General features: G+C 40.2%; 1 protein-coding gene and 1 long non-coding RNA gene across 4 annotated transcripts in view; one reads left to right on the forward strand and one right to left on the reverse strand.

The window, feature by feature from the left end:
- The first annotated feature begins 1,836 nt into the window (after positions 1-1,836).
- LOC122673256 lies at positions 1,837-27,454 on the forward strand. The gene is made up of 7 exons (XR_006334647.1): positions 1,837-1,968; positions 2,060-2,148; positions 13,613-13,672; positions 14,770-14,955; positions 25,888-26,029; positions 26,995-27,097; positions 27,333-27,454. It is a non-coding gene; the product is annotated as an uncharacterized LOC122673256 (long non-coding RNA).
- HERC3 (HECT and RLD domain containing E3 ubiquitin protein ligase 3) overlaps positions 17,543-27,776 on the reverse strand; it is a 132,863-nt gene continuing 122,629 nt past the window's right edge. For all 3 annotated transcript variants that reach the window (XM_043870861.1, XM_043870859.1, XM_043870860.1), the window contains 3 exons: positions 22,137-22,320; positions 21,804-21,906; positions 17,543-19,148 (listed from right to left, as the gene is read on the reverse strand). In XM_043870861.1, the coding sequence (XP_043726796.1) occupies positions 18,940-19,148; positions 21,804-21,906; positions 22,137-22,320 (496 nt within the window). In that variant the 3' untranslated portion in view covers positions 17,543-18,939. The remainder of the gene's footprint in view (positions 19,149-21,803; positions 21,907-22,136; positions 22,321-27,776) is intronic.

The raw sequence follows: 27,776 nt of genomic DNA on the forward strand, positions 1-27,776 counted from the left end.
AGGAAGAGAGTGAAGGGTATGTTTCTCTCTGGTAGCAGAAGGCAGGGCTTCTCAAATTGGTCAGGGGTCTTTAGTACAGTAGCCCTGCGGGAGCTGGCAATCTTCATTTTTCTGAAGCTTCCAGGTGCTGCAATGCTACTGGGCCAAAGACTGCACATTAAGTAGAGGGTGCAGACTGCATCCTGGGTATTTGCAGGAACAAGCAGCTCCGATCAATTCAAAATCCTGAGTTGACAGAGACAGCACACAACAGTCCCAATGGAGACCAAATGCCGCCTGATGCGTAAGGTCCAGACTGCAGACAGATGGCCCAGCTCTGCAACTTGGGCACCTTACTTACCCGCCCTGTCTTTGTTTCTTTACCTTAAAAGAAAATGGGACTAATTGTAGTACCTCCTTATTGAGGTTATTATGGGAATTTACTTGGATGAACATAAAATGAGCACACAGTAAATCTTGAGTAAACGGTGGTGGTGGGCTATTATCATTAGCATTAAGACAAAGATTGTTTGAGGGCTGAATTCCAAACAGACATTTTTAATCACTACAAAAAAGGAATTGCATTTTCTCCCCACTACCACCCTCCTCCTCACCCTCTGGTCCCACGTTCGTATTTAGTCAGCAACAGAAGCACACATCCAGCACTTTAAGCATGAGTCAGTACTAACCAGTGAGCAAGATTTTATGTGAGCACTGATCCATTCCTTGGCAGGGAAAGCAAAATTATGACTCTTCTCAAGCAATTTGCATCAAAACCTGCATGCAGCTTTCTCCAAGAGACTGTTGCTTGCTAAATTCCTTCCCTCACAGAGCAGGGCAAACCCCTCTAAGCCTACTTCTCCCTAAGGCACTTTGGGAGGTCCCTATCTGCTCAGACATGTCAAAAGAATTAACTGAGATGACAGTGCCTGTGTCCTGTGCAGGAAAGGGACAGAATAACCTTAGAAATAATTTCTAGGTCAGCTGGTGTCCTGAAATTTCTGTATCAGGGTGTATTTTTAAATAACTAAAAACGAAGCATACCCCAGGGAGGAGAGTTGCTCTGATTTTGGTAAGCTCCTAACCAACATGAGTTTCACCAAGGCTATGAGCAAGGCTGAGACTAGGAGAGGGCCTGGAGTCGTCTTCCATTCCTTCATCAGCCCCAGGGTGGAAGGCTAGGGGTGGGGGGAGTGGGCGTACCCCAGCTCAGGCCAGCAACAGAGCAAGCTGTGGGTTCAAATGACCTTCCACTCTCACTGAATGAAGCCCTGCCCCCCATTAACTCAAATTCAGAAACTCCAGGTCTCCTCTCTGAACAGACTGCCAGACTTGAACTTGAGAGCCCTTGAGCCTGCTATACCAGAATCTGAGCACAAGAGTACCCAGGCACAAAAGGGTCAAGAGACCGGTTTTTAACAACAAGAAGCCTTTAGCAGTGGCAGACTGGTTCCTCTGGGACCACAAGCCAGTACCTAGTTGGCACTTGCTGTTGACCTTCATTCTCGAGAGCTCCGGCCTCTTATGACACCATAGGGACTGGGGTTGTTTCCGAATCTGCTTTAGTGTTTGCCTTTATCTGAGAAGTGTATGTGTTTTAGATCTTATTTAATTTCTCAGGAAGTTCAACACCATCGGGAGCTGAATCAATAGTTCCTAGAGATTGTATCCAGCTGCCCTAGGATCAGACCCAGGAAAATCAGCTTTTAAAAGGTCTAAAGATCATGTGATTGTGCACTCTGCCAAGCATCTGGCCGCTCTTGGAAGAAAAAAAGGCTGACGTCTGAACTAATTTCCTCCATGCCACACATAACTCAGGGGTACACACTCCATTACTTTTAGAAGGAAATAAAGTGCCAAAGCCTGGATCAGCTAATCCACGGGGGAGACTGTTATTAATACAGATGCAAAGAATCTTCCCACAGTGGGTGGACACCTCCTCCAGCTCCTGTTCTGTTGCATATCCTGGTTTCTTGCTCCACGAGTGAGGTTGAGCAGTCTCTCTTGACCTGGGTTGTAAAGGCGTGCTGGTAGCATCTGTGTCACATCTAACTGGAGAATTCCCTTATCTCACCCACAGGAGAGTTTTCATCTTTTCTGAAGGCACGAGGACCTGCTGTCTTCCTTACCACAGCGCCCCCTCAGCTTTGTGAGATACTGTTCCCCAAGGTAAGTCTGCAGGTGGAGACTGCCAATGGCTCCAGCAGTGCTCCAGAAAGGCATCTCTTAAAAATGAAGACATTCACAAACCAGAAGACTCATAACTCAAACTAAGGAGTACAAAGGCAACATGGGCATCATGTCCTTAGATACTCTAGACGACTGGTTTAAAATCTCCTTGGCTCCATTTTTAAGAGCCAAAGAAAACCGGAGACAGCAAACACTGACATTTCTTTTTGAGAGGAAATGATAAAATCCTGCATGTCAGCTTTAATTTTATTTGCTTTCTCTTCTAAGCTTGACCCTAACACAAAACATTACATTCGTTGGGTTGTACCTCAACTCTGTTTTGATATTCTATTCTGTGTCCTCCTCCATTTCACTTTTCTCTCCATCACCTGGTCAACTATGATTTGGCTATTTTTTCCTTTATTTTTTCCAGTTTTATTGAGATATGATTGACATTGTATAAGTTTAAGGTGTACAACAGGTGGATTTGAAGAGCTAATTTATAGTAAAACAATCACCATCATAATAGCATTAGCTAACACCTCCATCATGTCACATAACTATCATTCTTCTTTGTAGTTAGAACGTTCAAGATCTACTCTCTTAGCAACATGCAAGTATATAGTACACTATTATAAACTATAACCACCATGCTGTTCATTAGATTCCCAGAATGTATTTGTCTTATAACTGGAAGTTTGACTAAGTCCCCTTTTGCCCCACTCGCCAGCGCCTGGCAACTACCTTTCTATTCTGTTCCTAGGAGTTAGGCTTTTTAGATTCTACATATAAGTGAGATTTGGTCATTCTCTGACTTCTTTCACCTAGCATAATACTTTCAAGGTCCATCCATGTTGTTACAAACAGCAAGATTTTCTCCTTTCTTATAAATAACACTCCACTGTGTATATACACCACAATTTCTTTCTCCATTCATCCATTGATGGACCCATTGTTTCCATGTCTGGGCTGTTGTGAATAATGCTGCAGTGAACATGACAGATACCTCTTCAAGATCCTGGTTATATTACCCTTTGGATATGTACCCCCAAGTGGGATTGCTGGATCACATGATAGTTCTATTTTTAATTTTTTAAGGAACCTTCATAATGTTTTCCATAGTGGCTATACCAATTTACATTCCCACCAACAATGCTCAAGGCTCCGCTTTTTTCCACATCCTCACCAACACTTATCTCTATTCTTCTGGATAACAGCCACTTTAACAAGCCTGAGGTGGACATCTCCTTGTGGTTTTGATTTGCATTTCCCTAATGTTTAGCAATGTTGAGTACCTCTTCATGTACCTGTTGGCCATTTGTATGTCTTATTTGAAAATGTATTTATTTAGTTCTGACTATTTTTAAAATCAGATTATTTGGTTATTTTTCCTATTGAGTCAGATGAGTTCTTTATATATTTTGGACACTAACTCATCAGATACATGACTTGCAGATATTTTCTCCCATTTCATAGTTTGCATTTTTATTTGTTGTTTCTTTTGCTGGGAAGAAGCTCTTTAGTTTGATATAATCACAATGATCAAGTTTTGTTGCTATGAATTTGGTGTTATATCTCAAAATCATCACAAAAACCAATGTCAAGAAGCCTTTTCTCTGTGTTTTCTTCTAGGAGTTTTAGTTTCAGGTGTTGTATTTAAGTCTTTATTAATTTTTGTGAATAATAAAAGGTAGGGGTTCAATTTCGTTATGCATTTGGCCATCCAGTGCTACCAACACCTTTTGTTAAAGAGGCTAGTCTTTCCTCATTGAATATTCTTGGCTCCCTGTCAAATATTAGTTAACCATACATGAAAGGGTTATCCTTTTTTATGCCACTATGATGCTATGTTAATTACTATAGATTTGTAGGATAGCTTGAAATAGTTATTAGCTGTAATAGTATTATTTGAAACAAGAAGTGTGATCCCTCCAATGTATTCTCTTTTTGTCATGATAGCTTTGACTATTTGGGATCTTTTTTGGTTCCATATAAATTTTAGGGTTGTTTTTTCTACTTCTGTGAAAAATGCCATTGGGACTTTGGGAGGGATCACATTGAATCTATAGATGACTTGGGGTTATATGGACACTTTTAACAATATTAACTCTTCTGAATCATCAACATAGGATATCTTTCCATTTCTTTGTCCTTTTTTTTTTTTTTTTTTGTCAAAGTTGTGTGTCTCACAGTGTATATATCTTTCACCTCCCTGGATAAGTTTATTCCTAAATATTTTATTGTTTTTGATGTTATGATGAAGGGGCTTGTTTTCTTTTATCCTTTTTCAGATATTTCATTGTTAGTATATTGAAACACACCTAATTTCTCTTTTTTCTCCCACTATCCTAGTTTTCAAACTAGGTTTCCAAAGTTTTTCCTAGTTTCCAAAGTTTTCAGTTTTTCAAACTTTAATTTTTTTATTTTGTATTGGGGTATAGCCAGTTAGCAATGTTGTAGTGAACAGCAAAGGGACTCAGCCATACAAATACATGTATCCACTCTCCCTCAACCCCCTGCCCACCCCCACCCTTGCATCCAGGCTGGCACATAACATTGAGCAGAGTTCCATTTGCTATACAAGAGGTCCTTAATGGTTACCCACTTTGAATATAGCAGTGTGTACATGACCTTTCCAAACTCCCTAACTATCCCTTCCCCCCAGCAACCATAAGTTCCTTTTCTAAGACCATGAGTCTCTCTTTGTTTTGTAAGTTCATTTGTATCATTTCTTTTTAGAGTCCACATAGATGTCATATGATATTTCTTCTTCTCTGTCTGACTTACTTCACTCAGGATGACACACTCTACTAGGTCCATCCACGTTGCTGCAAATGTCATTATTTCATTCTTCCTAATAGTTGATTACTATTCCACTGTATATATGTACCACTTCTTTATACATTCCTGTGTCAAAGGACATTTAGGTTATTTTCATGTCTTGGCTCCGTCTCTTCATTCTTCCTGGAGCTATTTCTCCACTGATCTCTAGTAGCATATTGGGCACCTGCCGACCCGGGGAATTCATCTTTCAGTGTCCTATCTTTTTGCCTTTTCATACTGTTCATGGGGTTCTCAAGGCAAGAATACTGCTGTGGTTTGCTCTCTCTTCTCCAGTGGACATTTTGTCATAACTCTCCACTATGACCTGTCCGTCTTGGGTGGCCCTACACAGCATGGCTCACAGTTTCATTGAGTTAGACAAGGCTGTGGTCATGTGATCAGATTGGTTAGTTTTCTGTGATTGTGGTTTTCCTTCTCTCTGCCTTCTGATGGAGAAGGATAAGAGGCTTTTGGAAGCTTCCTGATGGAAGAGACTGACTGAGGGGGAAACTGGTTCTTGTTCTGTTGGGTGGAGCCATGCTCAATAAATCTTTAATCCATTTTTCTGTTGATGGGTGGGGCTGTGTTCCCTCCTGTTGTTTAACCTGAGGCCGACCTATAGTGGAGGTAATTAAGATAATGGCGACCTTCAAAAGGCCCCATGCACACTCTGCTGCACTCAGTGCCCCTGACCCTGAAGCAGGCCACTGCCAACCCACGCCTTTGCTGGGCACTCCTAGACACTCACAGGCAAGTCTGGGTCAGTCTCTTGTGGGGTCACTGCTCCTTTCTCCTGGGTCCTGATGCACACAAGGTTTTGTTTGTGCCCTTCAAGAGTCTGTTTCCCAGGCCTGTGTGAGTTCTGGAGTCAAAGCAAAAACAACACCGAGTTGTGGATATGACTGGTGATTGAAGTCAAGTCTGATGCTGTAAAGAGCAATATTGCATGGAACCTGGAATATTAGGTCCATGAATCAAGGCAAATTGGAAGTGGTCAAACAGGAGATGGCAAGAGTGAACAGTGACATTTTAGGAATCAGAGAACAAAAATGAACTGCAATGGGTGAATTTAACTCAGATGACCATTCTATTTACTACTGTGGGCAAGAATCCCTTATAAGAAATGTAGCAGCCATCATAATCAACAAAAGAGTCCAAACTGCAGTACTTGGATGCAATCTCAAAAGCGACAGAATGACCTCTGTTCGTTTCCAAGGCAAACCATTCAATATCACAGTAATCCTAGTCTATGCCCCAACCAGCAATGCTGAAGAAGCTGAAGTTGAACAGTTCTATGAAGACCGACAAGACCTTCTAGGATTAACACCCAAAAAAGATGTGCTTTTCATTATAGGGGACTGGAATGCAAGGATAGGAAGTCAAGAGATACCAGGAGTAACAGGCAAATTTGGCCTTGGAGTACAGAATGAAGAAGGGCAAAGCCTAACAGTTTTGCCAAGAGAATGAACTGGTCATAGCAAACACCCTCTTCCAACAACACAAGAGAAGACTCTACACGTGGACATCACCAGATGGTCAATAACAAAATCAGATTTATTATATTCTTTGCAGCCAAAGATGGAGAATCTCTATACAGTCAGCAAAAATAAGATGGGGAGCTGACTGTGGTTCAGATCATGAACTCCTTATTGCCAAATTCAGACTTTAACTGAAGAAAGTAGGGAAAACCACTAGACATTCAGGTAAGACCTAAATCAAATCCCTTACGATTATACAGTAGAAGTGATAAATAGATTGAAGGGATTAGATCGGATAGACAGAGTGCCTGAAGAACTATGGACAGAGGTTCATGACATTGTATAGCAGGCAGTGATCAAAACCATCCCCAAGAAAAGAAATGCAAAAAGACAAAATGGTTGTCTGAGGAGTCCTTACAAATAGCTGTGAAAAGAAGAGAAGAGAAAGGCAAAGGAGAAAAGGAAAGATATACCCATTTGAATGCAGAGTTCCAAAAAATAGCAAGGAGAGATAAAAAAGCCTTCCTTAGTGACGAGTGTAAAGAAATAGAGGAAAACAATAGAATGGGAAAGACTAGGGATCTCTTCAAGAAAATTAGAGATACCAAGGGAACATTTCATACAAAAATGGGCACAATAAAGGGCAGAAATAGTATGGACCTAACAGAATCAGATGATATTAAGAAGAGGTGGCAAGAATACACAGAAGAACTATACAAAAAAGATCATCATGACCCAGATAACCATGATGGTGTGATCACTCACCTAGAGCCAGACATCCTGGAGTGCAAAGTCAAGTGGGTCTAGGAAGCATCACTACGAACAAAGCTAGTGGAAGTGATGGAATTCCAGTTGAGCTATTTCAAATCCTAAAAGATGATGCTATGAAAGTGCTGCACTCAATATGCCAGCAAATTTGGAAAACTCAGCAGCAGCCACAGGATGGGAAAAGGTCAGTTTTCATTCCAATCCCAAAGAAAGGCAATGCCAAATGTTCAAACTACCGCACAATTGCACTTATCTCACATGCTAGCAAAGTAATGCTCAAAATTCTCAAAGCCATGCTTCAACAGTACATGAACCATGAACTTCCACATAGTCAAGCTAGATTTAGAAAAGGCAGAGGAACCAGAGATCAAATTGCCAACATCTGTTGGATCATCAAAAAAGCAAGCGAGTTCCAGAAAAACATCTACTTCTGCTTTATTGACTATGCCAAAGCCTTTGACTGTGTGGATCACCACAAACTGTGGAAGATTCTTCAAGAGATGGGAATACCAGACCAGACCACCTGCGCTGCCTCCTGAGAAATCTGTATGCAGGTCAAGAGGCAACAGTTAGAACTGGACATGGAACAACAGACTGGTTCCATATCGGGAAAGGAGTACATCAAGGCTGTATACTGTCACCCTGCTTATTTAACTTATATGCAGAGTACATCATGAGAAATGCTGGACTGGATGAAGCACAAGCTGGAATCAAGATTTCCGGGAGCAGTATCAATAACCTCAAATATGCAGATGACACCACCTTTATGGCAGAAATTGAAGAAGAACTAAAGACCCTCTTGATGAAAGTGAAAGGGAAGAGTGAAAAAGTTAGCTTGAAGCTCAACATTCAGAAAACTAAGATCATGGCATCTGGTCCCATCACTTTATGGCAAATAGATGGGGAAACAATGGAAACAGTGACAGACTTTATTTTGGGGGGCTCCAAAATCGCTGCAGATGGTGACTGCACCCATGAAATTAAGACGCTTGCTCCTTGGAAGAAAAGCTATGACCAACCTGACAGCCTATTAAAAAGCAGAGACATTACTTTGCCAACAAAGGTCCATATAGTCAAAGCTATAATTTTTCCAGTAGCCATATATAGATGTGAGTTGGACCATAAAGAAGGCTGAGTGCTGAAGAATTGATGCTTTTGAACTGTGGTGTTGGAGAAGACTGTTTAGAGTCCCTTGGACAGCAAGCAGATCTAACCAGTCCATCCTAAAGGAAATCAGTCCTATCAGTCCTAAATATTCATTGGAAGGACTGATGCTGAAGCTGAGCCTCCAATACTTTGGCCACCTGATGTGAAGAATTAACTCGTTGGAAAAGACTCCGATGCTGGGTAAGATTGAAGGCGGGAGGAGAAGGGGATGACAGAGGATGAGATGGCTGGATGGCATCACTGACCCAATGGACATGAGTTTGAGTAAACTCCAGGGTTGGTGATGGACAAGGAGACCTGGCATGCTGAAGTCCATGGGGTCACAAAGAGTCGGATATGACTGAGCTAATGAACTGAACTGAATCCCTTATCATTTGCAAATATTTTGTGTTAAGAATTTTTGCATTTTTATTTGTCAGGGATATCAGCCTGGCGTTTTCTTCCTTAGAGTGTCCTTTTCTGGCTTTCGTACCACATTATGCTAGCCTCATAAAATGACTTTTCGAGTGTTCCTTCCACTTTCATTTTTTGGAACAATTTGAGAAGGATTGGCATTAATTCTTCTTTAAATGCTTGGTAAAATGTGCTTAGTTGCTCAAGTTGTATCCGACTCTTTGCGACCCCATGGGCTGTAGTCTGTCAGGCTCCTCTGTCCACTGGGATTCTCCAGACAAGAATACTGGAGTGGGTTGCCATGCCCTCCTCCAGGGTATCTTCCCAACCCAGGAATAGAACCCAGGTGTCCTGTATTGCAGGCAGATTCTTTACTATCTGCACCACCAAGGAAGCCCAGAATTTACAAGAGAAGTGATTTGGTCTATAGCTTTTCTTACTGGGAGGTTTTCGATTATTGATTCAATCTCCTTTCTCATAGTTCATTTGTTTGGATTTTCTATTTTTTCATGATTCAGTCTTGTTAGTTTGTATGTTTCTGAGTGTTTTTTGTTCTTTTTTAACTGATGGATATTTGAAGTTTTTTTTCACACAAATCCTGAGTTTTATTGGGGAGCATGATTTTGTAAACATACTTTTTTATATAAGTAAGGTTATGAGAAAAACAAGTTTTAAAGAACTTTGCTATTCTTATAAATTATATCATCTGCTCACTTATGGACAAATTTTCCCTAAATGATTCAGGTGATTTTTTTTTTTTTTAGTTCTACCAGTTTATTTCTACCAACCCATCTCCCTCCACCCTCCTCAGGCATGCATACTCAGTCATGTAACCCCATGGACTACAGCCTACCAGGCTCCTATGTCCCTGGACTTTTCCAGGCAAGAATACTGGAGTAGGTTGCCATTTCCTTCTTCACAAGTGATTTGTTTTTAATACTTCTGACTTCTACATCTGATTTTTTTCTATTGGTGTATAACTGATTCAAAATGTTGTTTTAGTTTCAAATGTACAGCAAAGTGAATAAGTCATATATAAACACATATCACCACTCTTTTTTAGATCTTCTCCCCATATAGACCATTTATATAGAGTGTTGTGTAGAGTTCCGTGCTACACGGTAGGTCTTATTAGTTACCTATTTTATATATGGTAGTTTGACTGTCAATCCCAGTCTCCCAATTTATCCATTTCTTGCCCCTTATCCCCGAGTAACTATAAGTTTGTTTGCTACATCTGTGACTCTAATTCTGTTTTGTAAATAGGCTCATTCATACCCATTTAATTTAAAGATTCTGCATACAAGCAATATCACATGATGTGTGTCTTTCTCTGTATGACTTACGTCACTTGGTATGACAGTCTGTAGGTCCATCCATGTTGCTGCAAATGTAATTATTTAATTATTTCTTAGCTGCATAATATTCCGTTGTCTATCTGTACCATATCTTCTTTATCCATTCCTCTGCTGATGAATAGGTAGATGGCCTCCACATCCTGGCTATTGTAAATAGCGTTGCAATGAACAAAGTGCATGTATCTTTTAAAATTATGGTTTCCTTCTGGTATATGCTTATGAGTGGGATTGCTGGGTCATATGGTAGTTCTATTTGTAAGGAACTCCATACTGTTCTCAATAGGGGCTGTGCCAGTTTACATTCCCACCAACTGGGTGGGAGGGCTGCCTTTTCCCCATACCCTCTCTAGCATTTACTGTTTGTAGATCTTTTGATGATGGCCATTCTGACCAGTGTGAGGTGATACCTCATTGTAGCTTTGATTTGTGTTTATCTAATAAATAGTAAGTGATGTTGAGCATCTTTTCATGTGCTTCTTGGCCACCTATTATGTCTTTGAAGAAATGTCTATTTAGATGTTCTGCCCATTTTTAAATTATTTTTTTGATATTGAGCTGTATGAGTTGTTTGTATATTTCAAGGATTAATCTTTTGTCAGTTGCTTCATTTGCAACTATTTTCTCCCATCCTGAGGATTGTCTTTTTGTTTTACGGTTTCCTTTGCTGTGTAAATGCTTTTAAAAGTTGAATTAGATCCCATATATTTTTGTTTTTGTTTTCATGACTCTAGAAGGTAGGTCAAAAAAAGGATCTTGCTCTGATTTATGTTGAAGAGTGTTCTGCCTGTGTTTTTCTCTAGTCCTGTTTCTAAGCGGTTATCCATTTCTTTTAGATTATCCAATTTGTAGGTATGTGATTGTTCCCAATAGTCTCTTAGGATCCTTTGTATTTCTGTGGTATCCACTGGAATGTTTCCTCTTTTTCATTTATAATATTATCTATTTCAGTCTTTTTCTTAATCTGGCTGAAAGTTTGTCAGTTTTATCTTTCAAAAAACCAGCTTTTAATTTCATTGATCGTTTCTGTACTTTTCCTGGTCTCCATTTCATTTATTTATGTTATCCCCTTCCTTCTGCTAAACGTGGGCTGTTTCTTTTCTAGTTCCTTAAGGGATAAAGTTAGGCTGCTTGAGATCTCTTTTTTAAATGTAGACATTTATTGCTATAACATTTTCTTAAAACTGCCCTTGCTGTATCCCATAGGTTTTGGTATGTTGTGTTTTAATTTGTGTTACATTCAAGGTGGGTTTTTAATTTTCTTTCTGGTTTCTTCTGTGACCGCTTGTTTGTTTAGGAGTATGTTGTTTGATTTCCAGTTATTTGTGAAAATTTCAGCTTTCTTCTTGTTATTGATTTCTAGTTTTATACCATTGTGGTTGGGAAAGATATGATTTCCATCTTAAATTTGCCATGACTTGTTTGCCAGGTCATAAGACCTCTCATGTGACCTGTTGTGGAGAATGTTCTGTGTGCATTTAAGAAGAATGTGTATTCAGTCTGTTGGATGGAATGTTCTATATGTATCTGTTTGATTAATTGGGTCTGAAGTATGGTTCAAAAAAACCCAAATGTTTCTTTGGTTTTCTGTCTAGATCTATCTTTTGTTAAAAGTGGAACACTGAAGTCCTCATCTGTTACTGTATCATTGTCTATTTCTCCTTTCAGATCTTTGTTAATATAGCAATCCCTGCTCTCTTGTGGTTTTCACTTGCATGAGTATCTTTTCCTACACCTTCACTTTGAGCCTGTGTGTGTCCTTAAAACTGAAGTGAGTCTCTTGTAGGCAGCATACAGTTGAGTCTTGTTTTTTTAATCCCACCAGCCACTCTTTGTTTTTATTTGAGAATTCAAAGATTCATATTTGAAGAAGTTATTGAGAGGTAAAGACTAACTAATGCCATCTTTTTGTTTTCTGGCTGTTTTGAGGTCATTTGTTACTTTCTTCATCTATTGCTAAATACCTTTGTGAAATGTGAGATGACCTTCCATAGTGATATGTTTTAATCTGGGCTTCCCCTGTGAATCAGATGGTAAAGAATCCTCCTGCAATGCAGGAGACCCAGGTTCGATCCCTGGGTCAGGAAGATCCCCTGCAGGAGGAAGTGGCAACCCACTCCAGTATTCTTGCCTGGAAATTCCATGGATAGAGGAGCTTGGTGGGCCACAGTCCATGGGGTTGCAAAGAGTTGGACATGGCTGAATGACTAACACAACAATGCTTTAATTTCCTTCTCTTTATGAATCTACTATAGGCCTTTGCTTTGTTATTACCATGAGGCTTACATAAAGTAACTTATAGATTTATTAGTCTACTTTAGGCTGATAATTTGAGTGCAAAACCCTTTTACTTTCCCTATGTTTTTATGTCAAATTTACATATATTATGTATTCATCAGCAAATTACTATAGCTATAACTTTTTAAAAATACTTTTGTCATGTAGCTTTTATACTAGCATTAAATAACACACCACCATATTAGAGTATTCTGAATCTAACTATATACTTCTCTTGACCAGTATTTTGTGTATTTTTATGTTTTCAGGTTACTAATTGGCATCCTTCATTTCAGCTTGAAAAATTCCTTTCAGCATTTTCTGTAAGTAAAGTCTAGTGGTGGTAAACTTCCTCAGTTTTTCTTTGTTAGGCAAAGTATCTCACCTTCATTTATGAAGGAAAAAATTTCATAGGTAAAGTATTCTTGGTTGGCAGTTTTTCTTCTTTAGTACCTGAATATATTATCCTATTCTCTTATGGCTTGTAAGGTCTCTACCAAGAAATCTGCTGGTTTCCTGTTGGGGGTTCCCTTTTATGAAATTTTTTTTTTCTCTTGCTGCTCTAAAATTCTCTATTTTTAGACAATTTTTAATGTATCTTGAGAAGATCATTTTAGATTGAAATTTTGGCATCACCTATTAGTTTCAAGAACTTGGAAGTCCAAATTTCTCCCCAGTTTGAGAAAATTCTCAGCCATTATTTCTTTAAGTAATTCTTCTACCTATTTCTCCATGTCTTCTCCTTCTATAACTCCAGTGATACATACAGTGTTTCTCTTATTGGTGTCCCCTAAGTCCTATAAGTGTTCTTCTGTCCTTTTCATTCTTTTTTCTTTCTGCCTCTCTGATTAGGTAATTTCAATTGATCTGTCTCATTGATTCTTTGTCTTGTTCAAGTCTGATGTTGAAGATCTCTGTTGAATTTCTCAGTTCAGTCATTGTATCCTTCAGCTCCAAAATTTTCTTTTTCAGGTTTTCTATTCTTTTATGTACATCTTAATTGTTTTTATACTGTTTTCCAGATACCATTCAATTGTTTGCTCTCTTATAACTCTCCAAGTATTTTTAGACAATTATTTTAAATTCTTTATCAAGAAATTCCTGGGTCTCCATTTCTTTAGGGCTGGTTACTTGAAATTTACTAGATTCCTTTGGTGGGGACATATTTCCGTGATTCTTTGTGATCCCTGTCATCTCTCCTAGGTGTCTTGTGCCTTTGACGAAGCAGTCACCTCCTCTTCCAGACATTATGGATTGATTTTGGTAAGTGAAGACTTTCACACATGGAAGGGTTGGGGAGGAGCAGAACACACTGTGACCCCAGGTCAGGGGTGCAGGGTAACAAGGTCATGTGATGGCATTGGGTCCAGGAGCGGGGCAGGGTCATGGTGGTGATCTCTTTGGTTCAGGTTGCCGACATCTATAGCATCAACAACTGAGTGGTCCTTGATGAATGCTGCAGGGAGTCCACAAAGGCTGCAATGGCTGTTAGGGTCCTCAGCAGCACCCCTAGGTCCAAGGAGCAGGACCGGTGGTGGCGAGTGGAAGCAGTGGTGTACACGCACACAACTGTGGGGGTCAGCTCTAGACGCCTATGTAGTGGCAGGGGCCAGTCATAGACACACACCTAGTATTGGGTGCCAGGACAGGCAGGAAGGGCCAGGGCCCACTGTGAGCACCCTGGCAGCTGCAAGGGTCCCGGGATGTCTGCATGTTCTCCCATGGCGGCACAGTCTTCCCCGGGTGTGTATGCAGCAAGGGAGTTGCCTCCAGTGACAGGAATCAAGCTGGCAGTGGACAAGTGCACAGCTGGAGGAGCTAGCCCCAAGTACACACACAGTGATAGAGCATCTAGGCTGCTGCCGTGTACTCACATAGAGGCCTGGACCAGCTGCTGGTGAGGTCCCTGGGCTCTAGCAGGGGCCAGAGTGGGGCAGGCTGGGGAGAAAATAGGAAGGGACTCAGGGGCTGATGTCAGTGAATGCAAATGCCTGTGGAGTCCATGGTGGTTGTGCTGTCTCTTGGTTTCTTCAGTGGTGAAAGCTGCTGGAATATCTGTGGGGCAGGTGGCTAGGCACTCCAGTCGCTCCTGCTATGTGCCTGCTTCTGGGAGCCCCTGCTTTTTTTTCTTTTTCCTAGCCACATCTCTCAGTATCTCAGCTTTGCCAGTCTCTGAGTAACATGAAACTAAAGTGGGGACCTTCATGAGGTGAGCCAAAAGGCTGGGGAAGCTGGTCACTCACCCCACTCCCCCTTTCTAGCTAGAAGCTCCCTCTTGGCGCTGAGCACTGCTGGCTTTGGGGATGGGAAGATGCAGAAAGAATGAAGCTGTCTTCCCCTTTCTGTGGGGTTATTCTCAGGTTTGATGTTCAACTGCATCGCTGAAGTTTAAGCAGACTCCAGAGCTGTTTAAGTTCATGGATAGATGTCTACATGTTGATTTCTGTGGAACAATGGCGGTTAGGGATCCTGCACTGCATTTTGGTGGCATCTCCTCCAGTCCTGCAACTCAGGAACAGTCAGAGAGAAGAGATACATAGAGCAAGGTATGTGGGAATGGGCATAAAGCTCAGTACCCTCACCAGGCACACCACTCTCCTAGTATCTCTACATGTTTACCAACTTGGAATCTACTATTTGACCATCATTCCAAACTATCGTCTGGGAGAAGTTAAATCCTAGGCTGACTACTCAATGCCAACAGACACCAGCTCCAGTGGGACCCACTGCAGATGACATAGGAACAGCACACCCTATCAGTATTTTAATCCTATGATCATAGACGTGCCTTTCTGAACTACACAGTGGCAGGAAAACAAAGCACAGGATATCTCTGCAGATAGATGCTCAGCAAAGTTACCTGCCACATCATTATCTCTCTAGCTATCTATCTCTAGTTAAATTTTGCTTCCCACCCGTAACAGCTGGGCATAATACAGATCACAAGTCCACATACTACTAGTTTAACAGAAAGCAAGTTATTTTCTCTAAACATTCATTTTTTTATGTGAAATTAGAATGGTAATTATACTTACTGAGAGCTTGTTATGTACTAGGCACTGTTCTTTGTGCTTTCCATTAATTAATTCATTTAATTCTCATTATAACTCCATGAGAAAGGCACTATTTTTATTCCCATTTTAAATAAGAAAATGAGATACAGAGAGGTTAAGATACTTGCCCAAGGCCATATAGCTAGTAAGTGGTAGAGCCAGGAGGGCAGTGGTGGCATTTAAACTGAATAGTGCATAGATAATGCTTGCTGCAGGGTCTGGCACACAACCAATACATGATAATTTTTATTACAGTAAAAACCTGGGTGCATATTTGTTGGGTTAATCTTAGACAAAGCTTGATTTTCTTACACCAGTGGCAGAAAAGTCCCAGACACTTGTTCTCTCAATTTAACATCAACTATGACCAAGTTCCTCCTAAGACTTTAGTCAGTTATCCACGGTTTTATTGTGGTTCCTCCAAGTCTCGTCTCAAAGTGAAGTCGCTCAGTCGTGTCTGACTCTTTGCGACCCCATGGACTGTAGCCCACCAGGCTCCTCCGTCCATGGGATTCTCCAGGCAAGAATACTGGAGTGGGTTGCCATTTCCTTCTCCAGGGGATCTTTCCTGATCCCTGATCCAGGGATCGAACCCAGGTCTCCCGCATTGCAGGCAGATGCTTTAACCTCTGAGCCACCAGGGAAGCCCATCTCAGAAGGTTGGGGTTAGGCTTTGTAGACCCGTAATTGCTGTTACATATCTTTTTGTCCCAACTCTTTTCAAATGTAGAACCCATTTTAGCCTGCAGCCTGTAGTTGGTTGGCTCTCTAGGATAATTAATAGAGAACCATTCTAGTCATCAAAAAAGGCTTCACATGGAGACAGAGTTATCAGAATTGGCTAAACTGCCTGGTTACACTGTCATCGATCCCACCTACCAAAAGTTGCCTTGTTTTAATGAGACTTTTCCATTAAATTGTACATTTCTGAAAACAGTGAAGAAGCTTCCTAATGTTTTCAGAAAAGGTAGGTATATCTAGAAATGCCTACCTAAAAAGTGTTCTAAAGCAATACTTGATAAAGGGGAAAAGAGGAAAATATGCCAGAAAAAAAAAAAAGTTTTTAGAAAAAGCAACACAGATTTTCGTTTATGCAACAAAGATTTAGAATTTACTGAACATCTCAATATGTAGGCACTGCTCTTGATAATGCAATTTTAGAGCTCAAAGGGACCTTAGAAATTATCTGGTCTAGTCTCCTTATTTCATGGAAAATGAGAATTCTGAGGCCCCCAAATTTAAAATAACTTGGCTATCTCCATTCAAAATTAAATGTAACAGACTTTTCTGTCCCTTAAATTAAGCACTTATGTATGCTACTAAATGTTTGTTGAAAGCTATTATTCTCTACCACTTTTAAATTGTCTATTAAGCCTGGTAAAACAATACATGGTAATTGTTTTTAAAACTTACACACAGCAAAAAAACTTTTCTCTAAGTGAGCTAATTAGCATCAGCCATTAGGTTAATAAGCCTTACTACATTCACCTTTAGTTTCTCCTTTTCCCACAAGACGCCCATCTCTCCTGTCCACACCCCCAATGCTCTCAGATGCAGTCTTTCTGTTCTGTCCTTCCCACTCCATTCTTCCACATGTACCCTCCATTCACGTTTTCTTTTTTTTTTTTTTCCACATTTTCTTTAAAACCAGGGTCAAGTCATATCACTCCTCCTCTCCCTACCCCCAAGCTTCTGAACATTTTCAAGGTCCAAGGCTTTGCCTGGTCCCTCAGTGCCAAACTTACCTTCTTTCTCCCCAGTCTTATTTACCACTATTCTATTTCCTCTGATGTGCCCTTCAAGTTGTTCCTGGCCCTTTCCTAAATATGCCCCCATATTCAAGCTCTTGCTAAGGCATTCCCCTCCATGCAGAATGCCTTTTCACCCATAACCTTCAGAAATCTCATCCAGCCTTAATGCCATCAGCTACCCCTACCCTGTTTTCATTTTCCCAGCAGTCAGCTCCCCTCTGTGGCAGGAACCACATCTGACCTTCTATTAGATGATGTGGAGAGATGACTTAATTCTTCTACTGAAAGTAAGCTACCCATTCTGCAAGTACAAGAAGAAATAGTTCTGGTTACATTAAAACACCAAATTTATTGCATAATATTGAACTATATGCACACACATAGAAAATAAACATTTCGTATAACTGTATATCTTTTTTTAAATCCTGTATTATAAAGACTGAAAAACTACCAATTGGAATAAGTTTTAAAAAGAAAAAGCAAAAATCTACAGTCCTTCATTGAGATTTGATGCTGTCTCATGGTTCATAAATACTTCATTTTATATAAATAAGTCTCTTCTCTAGTGACTAGTAATTTAAAGTTAGGCTGACATGGATTCTTTGCTCATATAGAATTTTCTTATCTCATGAAGAAGGTTCAGCGTGTTGTGATTTTTTAAATACATATATTTGCTTCAAACACAATCCCTAAAATCCCATTGTAAACAAACATTTCAAATGCATTAAACAAAAGTCCCATAATAAAGAATATCCTTAAGTCTTAGCAATTAGGGAAGAGGGGGGAAAAAATCTGAATAGAAATATTTGCAATTTAAATATAAATAAAAACTAAAATAGACTGCATGCATCTACTAGAAGGAAAGGAAGGGAGCATTAAGTTAGGTAACAGAAAGTGATGAAAAGTAGCAGGTGGGGAGGAAAGAAAGTGGTGGAGATGAAAAGTAAGAGTTATAGAAAGAGGCAAGAAATTTATTTTTTCTACTTTTCTAAGAGAAAATACTCCTTAAAAAATTAATGCAACTTGCTCCAAAAGCAAAATGATGGAAGAGGGTGGGGACCTGTTACCTCATCTTTTTGTCAGAAGGGCTTGGCGGAGCAACCAGACAAAGTTCGGCTCAGCTACAAAGCTAAGCAGCTTTGCACAGCCTTGAGGAGGGCCAGGAACAGGCAGAGCCACAGGAAGGCAGCTAGGCCCTCGAGAACTTTAAAAAAACAAAACAAAACAAGAAGGCATGTTTGTTAAAGGCTCCCATAAATTCTCAAGAGTTCTGCCAAAGTCATGGACCCACACTCAGCTTGTTGGGCTTGGGAATTTCTGAAGTAGTCCTTTCCTCCTTAGTCCTGAGGGTTGGGCTGCAACAAGCCAGGAGCATTTCCAAGGCTGCAGAGAAAGATGTTCTACATGTGCAGGAGAGAAAGGATGGGTCAGTCAAATCATTCTTGCAGAGGAATGAGAAGTCAGAAGAAGGACAAGGAAGTGTTAGGAGGAAAGATCAGGGCTGGAAGATTTGGGAAATAATTTAAAAATCTACTGCCCTTTATCCAGTAGAGTGCAACATAGTCACAAGTGCAAGGAACACTGGGGAGTTTGGTTCAGGTTCGGGATTCAAAAGTTCCAACCTGCTATACAGTAAAAAAAATAGAACTCACTCCCTATGATTTTTTGTATGGGCCTCACTGTGGCTGTTGAGGAAGGAAGGGAAATCTAGGGCAAGCTGGGGTTCTCAGGCCAAACTGAACCCTTCGTAGTTGTCGAGGGCCTGAGTGAGCCGCGCCCGCAGGACCTCTTTGCTGCTGTACTTAGGGAGGTCAAGAAGGTTGTAGCAAGTGTGGGCCACAGGCAGGTACTCCTCTCCGCTGGCTGTGGACTGGATGACGATCTGCAGGCTGGCCATGCCATAGATGGGAATGCGATCACTGCCCGTCAGGAACACTGTGGAGAAAGCAAAGGGGAATTACCAGCTACACAGATGTGCTCTCAGTGGCCCTGGGAAGTACCGAAGGGAAGGAGTGACACCCTGTGGCTTGTGTGTGAAGTGCAACCACTTTTATGTGCGATTTATATTAATATTAAATCTGCTCACTCTTACAGAGCTGGAGATTGACTTCAAATTCTGTTCTTTAGGTTTCATATGGACTTAGAAGTCTATACTTTTCATTGGCTAATTTCAGACCCTAATTATATGCTGACACAAAGAATGCACCCAGTGAAAAAATGCTCAAAAATGCCCTCACATAAAAAATGACCTCGGACCTAGTCTGTCAGACAGAGTGAAGTATGTCAGAAAGAGAAACAAAGATCGTATATTAACGCACATATGTGGTATCTAGAAAAATGGTAGAGACGAACTTAATTCCAAGGCAGGGCTAGAGATGCAGAGAATGGACATGTGGATATGGGGGTAAGGGTGGGGGAGGTGGGACGAACTGGGAGATTAGGATTTACACGTTTACCATGTGTAAAATAGACAGCTAGTGGGAGCCTCGCCGTAAGGCGCAGGGCTCTCAGCTCAAAGCTCTGCGATGACCCAGAGGGGTGAGGGAGGGGCTACATGTGTACGTACATAGCTGGTTCACTTTGTTGTATAGCAGAAACCAATATGCCCTTGTAAAGCGATTATATTCCAATGAAAAGTTTTTAAAAATCACCCTTCCCTTAAAATGGCCTCCATCAAATGTGTGTTCTCATAAATGTTATCAGCCTTCACAAAATCAGAGAGGAAGGGGATTGCTGCCAGAGGAAAAGAGCTGACCTCAGGGAAACCAGGAAGAAGATGATAGTCTATGTGGCCTCAGGGTCTCCTCTCCCCTCAAGTGTCTGCTTCTACCCCCTTTGCTGGTGAATTTCCATTTGGGATCTGTTTGCTTGCCTTTCCCTTAAACCGGGAGATCTGACACCAGCAGTGTATGAGGTATTTCACTCTTGCAACACACTGTAACTTAGGAAAAAGAGACCAACCCTTCTGTCTTTTCCAGTTTTCCAGCACCAGATAATCTTCTTTGTTGAACTGCTAGAAAATCTACAATGATATCATTAGTTAAGGAGCACTTTCAAATAACCTGCCACTATCTAAGGCTGTGATATATATAAACATTCTTGTCAAATCTATAGAGTCTAATAAAGACTATAATAAATATAGTCTAATAAAGTCTATTATTATTAGACTACAGAGTCTAATAATAGATTTATGAAAGTCTAAAGGTCTCTGAACAGAAAAATGTCTTATTTAAAGGAAACCCGCAGACCAAGATCAGGCTCTTCTCGATTGTCATAGCTCTTGTCACAGCTCTACAAGCTCCACTGGCAATCTTATCCTGTCACTTGGCTCACATGCCACTGTTTCTCAAGAGCCCAGGTAACTGGGCAAAGGGGAAGCAGGGATTTTTTAAAGGAATTCATCTGTAAGATCTCTACTTCCTCTCATCTTTACTCCCTGTGAGCAGTAGAATCTGGGGGTAAATCTTGCATTAATACTAATATATGCTTATTCTTATAAAGCAAAAGAGACTGCCTTTCAAATTCTATTTTTAAATTTTATACTATTCACTGGCTAACTTATGATCCTGATTACAGAATGACACAAAGATTTCTACTATTTTTAAGAGGCTCAATTTCATTTTCCTTTCTGAATGTATTACCATTCTCAAATGTCATCCAGCCAGTCACAAAGGACCACTTATTGTATGATTTCATTTATATGAAATGTCCAGCACAGGGGAATCCATAGAGACAGCAGATTAATAAGGGGTGGGAAGCTCGGAGAAAATTGGGAATGATTGCTAACGGGTACACTGTTTCTTCTCGGGGTGATACACATATTCTAAAACTAATTGATAGTTTCACAACTGTGAGTATACTAAAAACCACTGAATTATACACTTTAACTTATTTAGTATGTGTGTGTGAATTAAATCTCAATAAAGCTATTATAAATCACATCTGCCCAGTTACACTGAGAGTGGACACTTTAATATTTTTAAGAGGCTAGATGTGAAGTAATTAGCCTCCAACTAATAAAAAATAAAAAAATAAAACCTTAGGAGACAGTAAAAAAAAAAAAAGAAAGAAAGAAACAATCACTGTGCAATAAAAATGTAAAAAGAAAAAAAAAAAGAGGCTAGAGAGAGAAGGGAGGTTAATCCAAACAATTTGATTTCATCAATGTAATACTTCAAGGAATCACATATAAAATACCTAGTATTTCTAGAGCAATAAAAAGAAGTGAAATGCTTTTCTTCCTTTCATTCAACCCATCCTATTAAGCAACAAATAAAGATTAACAACCTCTACTGTGCCTGAGACATCACTAAGACAAAAAGTGTAAATATATTTCCTTACTTAGCCTTTCCCCGGAAAAGGAAATGGCAAGCCACTCCAGTATTCTTGCCTGGAAAATCCCATGGACAGAGGAGCCTGGTAGGCTATACAGTTCATGGGGTCACAAAGAGTCAGACACAACTGAATGAGTGAGCACGCTTACCCTTTACCATTTGAAAGAGTTGAACTTCACCCATGTAGTATACCATCCTATACCAAACAGAAAACCAAAATGTGGACAAATACCGTATGGACATTATTGATACTTACACAGAAACTTCTTCTTCTTTTCCAATGGGAACTCATGAAATGTTTCCCAGAATAGTTTCACGGTGGGATGTGTGGCTGAGTAATCACCCTTGTAAATGGCAGTCTGCCCAAAAGAGACAAAAAGAAAAAAAAATTATCTTCCAGAAGCAGAATGTTACAAGTGGACATCTGTATACCATTTGCACTGGAGAGTAAGAAATAAACACTGAGATGAAGGAGACCCCCAAATCCTACTTAATCACAGATCACCCAGAAAGAGACCAAGGTCTGGGTATTCCTGCCCAGACCACTGCTACTCACTCAGAAGTAAAAGACTGCGTCTTCTAGGCTTACCTCTTCCAGCTCCTCCCAGTTGTAGCTGCTGTTCCCCACCATCATGGCCCTCAGTTCTGAAGGCTGGAAGAGCTCTAGCACCTTGCCACCACACACCTTTAGGAAGCCGCTGGAGAAAGCTGTGTACCACTCATGAACTGAGATTTGGAAGACATAATTCACATAAGCGTCCACAAATTCCTGCCTGCCAGGAGACCAAAGAATTAGAATATATTTAGCCCAAAGATCTGTGGAATTTATCAAGCTCCCCTTCTACACCGAGGTTGAGAGAGATGAAAAATCCTCACCAAGTTCTCTCAGCAGGAGGCATCCTACAGCACCCAGTAGGTTACCACCCAGCCCTAGGATTCCAGCAGTGACTCTCAGGTGATCTGGGGGTAGGGGAGACAGGAAGGAAGGGGAGGGTGGCAGGTAGGTGGATCCATAATATTGATTTTATTTTTCCTGAGGTGCTCCAGTTTTCATCTTGTTTATGATCCTACATAATTTAGTTCAGAAAAGACTTTTTCTGCTTAAAAGTCTAAGATAATGGTTCTAGACTACTTCCTTTCTTTTCAGAAATTAACAAAGCTAAACCCACCTACATTTGTATCCTCCCCTACTTTAAAGGTAATTTCCTAAAGCCTCAAGCTAAATCCCTTAATCACCTCTGGAAAGAACTGTCTTATACAATGGCTCTATCTCACTAACGATTATTCAAATGCTAATTAAGACAATGCTGTGCTGTGCTTAGTCACTGGGTCTTTGGGACTGTAACCCTCCAGGCTCCTCTGTCCATGGGGGTTCTCCTGACAAGAATACTGGAGTGGGTTACCATGCCTTTCCCCACGGTATCTTCCCAACCCAGGGATCAAACCCAGGTTTCTCACATTACAGGAGGATTCTTTACCATCTGAGCCACCAAGGAAGCCAGATTAAGACAATAGCTTTAAAAAAAAAAAAAAAAAAGACAATAGCTTCCTGTAAGCCTGACTCACAGCAAGCTGGCTTCCTGGGCTGCTTATTGTAGGTAAGGAGTTAGTTTTCTGGGCAGGCTTCTATAGGTTGCAGGTCAGAGTTCTGGTTCGGTTTGGTTTTTTTTGGCTGTTTGTGATTTTTTTTTAGCCATTAAAAAAAAAAACTGAAATACAGTTAATTTTGAATGTTGTGTTAGTTTCAGGTGTACATAAAGATGTTACAGAAAAACTCAAACTTTTGGCCAACCCAATATATAGTAGTGTGTATGTTAATCCCAAACTCCTAATTTATCTTCCCCCCACCATCCCCTTTGGTAACCATAAGTTTGTTTTCTATGCCTGTGAGTCTATTTCCTTTTTATTTATATCATTTTTTTAGACTTCACATATAAGTGATATCATATGATATTTGTCTTTCTCTGTCAGAGTTCTCATATTTTTATATATGGTCTGGCCATTGTCTGTATGGATATTCCACCTCTGATTAGTGAGGATGTGAACTGTGAACTGAGGCACCTGGGAGAAACAGTTGCCAATCTAGAAAAGTTGAAATTGTTAACACCCTTTAACCCAGCTACCCTACTACCAGGTGGTATCCCAAAGGGACTCTTCACATGACTGCACAAGAAGACACGTACAGGGGTGTTCATTGCAACATTTTCTTGTAATACAGAGAATTCGGAGAAACAAAATTAAATATCCACTATGGACAAAGAAAAACCAAGTCATATGATGGAAACCATAAAGCATAATAGCACTCTAATGGAATTGTGCATGCGTGCTAAGTCACTTCAGTCATGTGCAACTCTTTGCAACCCCATGGACTGTAACCCATCAGGTTCCTCTGTCCACAGGATTTCTCCAGGCAACAATACTGGAGTGGGTTGCCATGCCCTTCTCCAGGGGATCTTCCCAAGCCGCATCTGTTACATCTCCTGCATTGGCAGGTGGGTTCTTTACCATTAGCGCCACCTGGGAAGCCAGGTTAACAGAATCAATTAAATCTATAATTATCCAAAGGAATAGAATCTCGAAAACAATGCTGAGTGAAAACTAAGTTTCTGAATGCTAACTACAATATAATAGCACTTAGCACTTGCAAGTTGTCTTTTAACACTTAAAACATTTCTATCTATAGAGCCAGACAGTGGCTTTGCCAATTATGGCTGATGATCCTTGGGCAAGTTATTTAATCTCTCTGTGCCTCATTCTTTTCATCAGTAAAATGGGGAGAATAAGAGAACATAACTAATCGGACTATTATAAAAATTAAATGAGTTAATAATATAAAGTTTTTAGAACTGGGGCTGCTTTGTAAATGTTAGTGATTATTATATTGTTTATGGCTAGGAGATTTTGTTTAGGTGTATGAAATTATATATAATGTACATGTAAAATGTGTTTAATAAAAGCATTAATGTAAAAAGATTTTTGTCTTAAAACACATTATAAAAATATAAAAACAAAAAAAATATAAAAACATGAAAGAATATGCATAAAATTTGTAAGAGTTTGTCTATGTGGAAAAGGAGGGTGAGAAGAGAGGAGTAGGATTAAGAGGATATACAGCAAGAATGTCAATGGTTTCAGGAATCTTTTTTTAAAAAAATCTGAAGCATATACTATCTGTGTTTACTGTGGATCACAGATACAAAGATGTCTGTCACATTAGTTTTGTGCTTTTCTATTATTTATGTCTTTTTCTAAAAATTAAAAAAACTGACACTATGAAGATAGATACTTGCCACGTCTCCTCCTCTGTGATACTACACTTCACAGAACTACAATGTGAACATCTTGTGTTTCCTCCAGGCATATCCAGTCACCAAAAACTAAACAACCTACACCAATAACTGTTGTGTGAGCCCTAACAGTTTATTTTTTTCCCATTTTGGAATGCAAGTGCTTTTACTGTGAAAGCATCAACTTCAAAGATAGCTATGGAGAATAAACACATTGCCAGCCACACAACCAGAAAACATGAACAGCCAGGCTGCCCAACCACTGAAGTTCTTTGGTTCAAACATTTTGGTTGATTTTGATAACTGACCATTTAGGCCACTCGCTTTTTTCTCCTCCCACACATTAAGTTCCTCCTCTTATGTTTTAAATTTATAAATAAAGAATAAGCCCAGAAGGGACTTCCACAGTGGTCCGATGGCTTGAACTGTTCACTCCCACTGCAGGAGGCGTGGGTTCAACCCCTGGTCAGGGAACTAGATCCCACATGTTGCAACTAAGAGTTTGCATGCTACAACTAAAGGTCCCATGTGCCACAACTACACCCAGCACAGCAAAATACATATTTTAAAAAAGAAGTATGAGCCCATGAAACCCTAGGCCCTCACTGTCAACCTCAATGAAAGTAGAACCCCAGACTCTCACTCACACTCACTTTCTCTGCACCAGCCCCAACCCAACCTTATTATGTGGCCCCGGTAGGCTATGCAATTTCCAGGTCTTGAAGTAATAAACTTTTTTTTTCCCCAAAGTGTCCTCATAATTATTTCTGAAGGGCATTTTGCAGTCATAATCATAACCACAAGGGCTGGTTCAGTCACAACATTGATTAGTGATAGGCCGAGACCAGCACAAAACACTGACAATAGGCATATAATACAGTGGATGGTGGAGTAGACAAGGGGTATAAATTTAGGGTCTGCCATGTCCTTTATCTAGTTACTAAGCTGCTCTTTTCTCATCTTTAAAATGGAGTAAATGTTCAGTTTTTTAAATAAAAGCCACTAAAAAAATAAAAGCCACTAATGTAAAAATATTGTACATCTTAACTACAGATGCTGAAAGTTCTCACAATGCAGACAATGTACTGCTTTCCTGACAAAGATAAAGCCTGTAAAACAAAGAATGTTGCCTGCCTTCCAGTTCTACAAGTATCAAGTCATAAGCCAATGCAGTCACTGAAAGGAATGAAAGAAAGTAAGTGAAAGTTGCTCAGTCATGTCCGACTCTTTGCGACCCCATGGACTATACAGTCCATGAAATTCTCTAGGCCAGAATACTGGAATGGGTAGCCCCTGTAATACAGGATAAAAAACAAGATTAAGTATTCTGTTTTTTGGTCCCAAAATAGTTATGATACATGTCAGGAAGAATTTCAGTGACACCAGATTCTTGATTCTTCCTATACATAAATAAGCACTAAAATCACTTACTCGAGATACTTGATTCTTTTGTGTGTGATTAGAACTCTTTCACCAAGATGTACGTTTGACTATATGTATTTCCCAGTCCAAAAAAAAAAAAAAATTACATATATTGGCTCTTTCTCTACCTCTTAGGAGCAGTTCCTCAGAATTTATCTAAGAGGCAGTCTCAGGCTATAGTACTAAGTAAGGCCACTGAGGGCCTTATAGTCAAAGCTATGGTTTTTCCAGTAGTCATGTACAGATGTGAGTGGACCATAAAGAAGGTTGAGCATAAAGTCTGAGTGGACCATAAAGAAGAACTGATGCTTTCAAATGTGGTTCTAGCAAAGAGTCTTAAAGAGTCCCCTGAACAGCAAGGAGATCAAACCAGCCAATCCTAAAGGAAATCAACCTGGACTATTCATTAGAAGAACTATTGCTAAAGCTGAAGCTCCAATATTTTGGCCACTTGATGCAAAGAGCCTACTCATTGGAAAAGACCCTGATGCTGGAAAAGATTGAAAGCAAAAGGAGAAGGGGGTGGCAGAGGATAATAAGATGGTTAGATAGTATCACCAACTCAATGGACATGAATTTGAGTAATTCTGGGAGACAGTGGAGGACAGAGGAGCCTGGGGTGCTGCAGTCCACTGGGTCGCAAGAGCTGGACCCAGTTTAGCCACTGAACAGCAAGAACAAAGGCCCCTGAATAAATTAAAAAATCATCTCTCTCATACTGTGCATTTTTTATTTCAGTCAGCAGTTGCAGAAACCATGAATGGACCCAGTGCAGACTTTTCTCCTTCATCTGAACTCTCCAAGGCACTAGCAAGGGCCCTTGTGTCTGTCCACCTTCCTGGTGAGTCTAGACGAATTTGGCTGAGTGTCTCTTGTCTTGCTTGACGATCTTGAGTTTTATTCAGTAGTAAGTAAGAAAGGTAACCGACTTTTCATTTGTAAGATATTGAGAAAGTGCCCAGTGGTGCTTAGGTAGGAGGTTGATCTGATGTCTTTCCTCAAATCATCTTTGATTTCCTGTCATCTTTGATTTCCTCAAGACATCATCTGATGTCTTTTCTGTTCTATCTTAACAGAATTTCTTGGATAAAAGTGAAGACACCATATGAGAGCCTTCAGCTCCAAACGTAAGGGACACAGCTCTTCCTGGCCAGTTACAACTTTCTCAGGCAACTGAGGAACTTGAGTTGTGGCAGAGGCAAGTCCTCATAGTGTGCAGCAGTCTCTAGGGAAACCCACTCATTAATTTACAAATTCATTAACCCAGAGACACATATATAAAAATTGGCCATTCAGTGCTCAGAGCACCCACACCAGTTTTAGACTGCCAGCAGGAGAAAACAAGACACACAGAAGAGATGAAACGACTCTAGGGTGACACTTAGAAGAATTAAGCCCATAAACCACACATTGGCCCACCACAGTTTTCAATAGTGATTTTACTCTGATAAACCAACTTTCAAATGAGAAAGAGCCTCCTAAACAGAAGAAAATGGGGTGTCAGATGACCCCTGACTAAT

Source organism: Cervus elaphus, chromosome 17, assembly GCF_910594005.1.
Source record: "Cervus elaphus chromosome 17, mCerEla1.1, whole genome shotgun sequence".
NCBI lineage: Eukaryota > Metazoa > Chordata > Mammalia > Artiodactyla > Cervidae > Cervus > Cervus elaphus.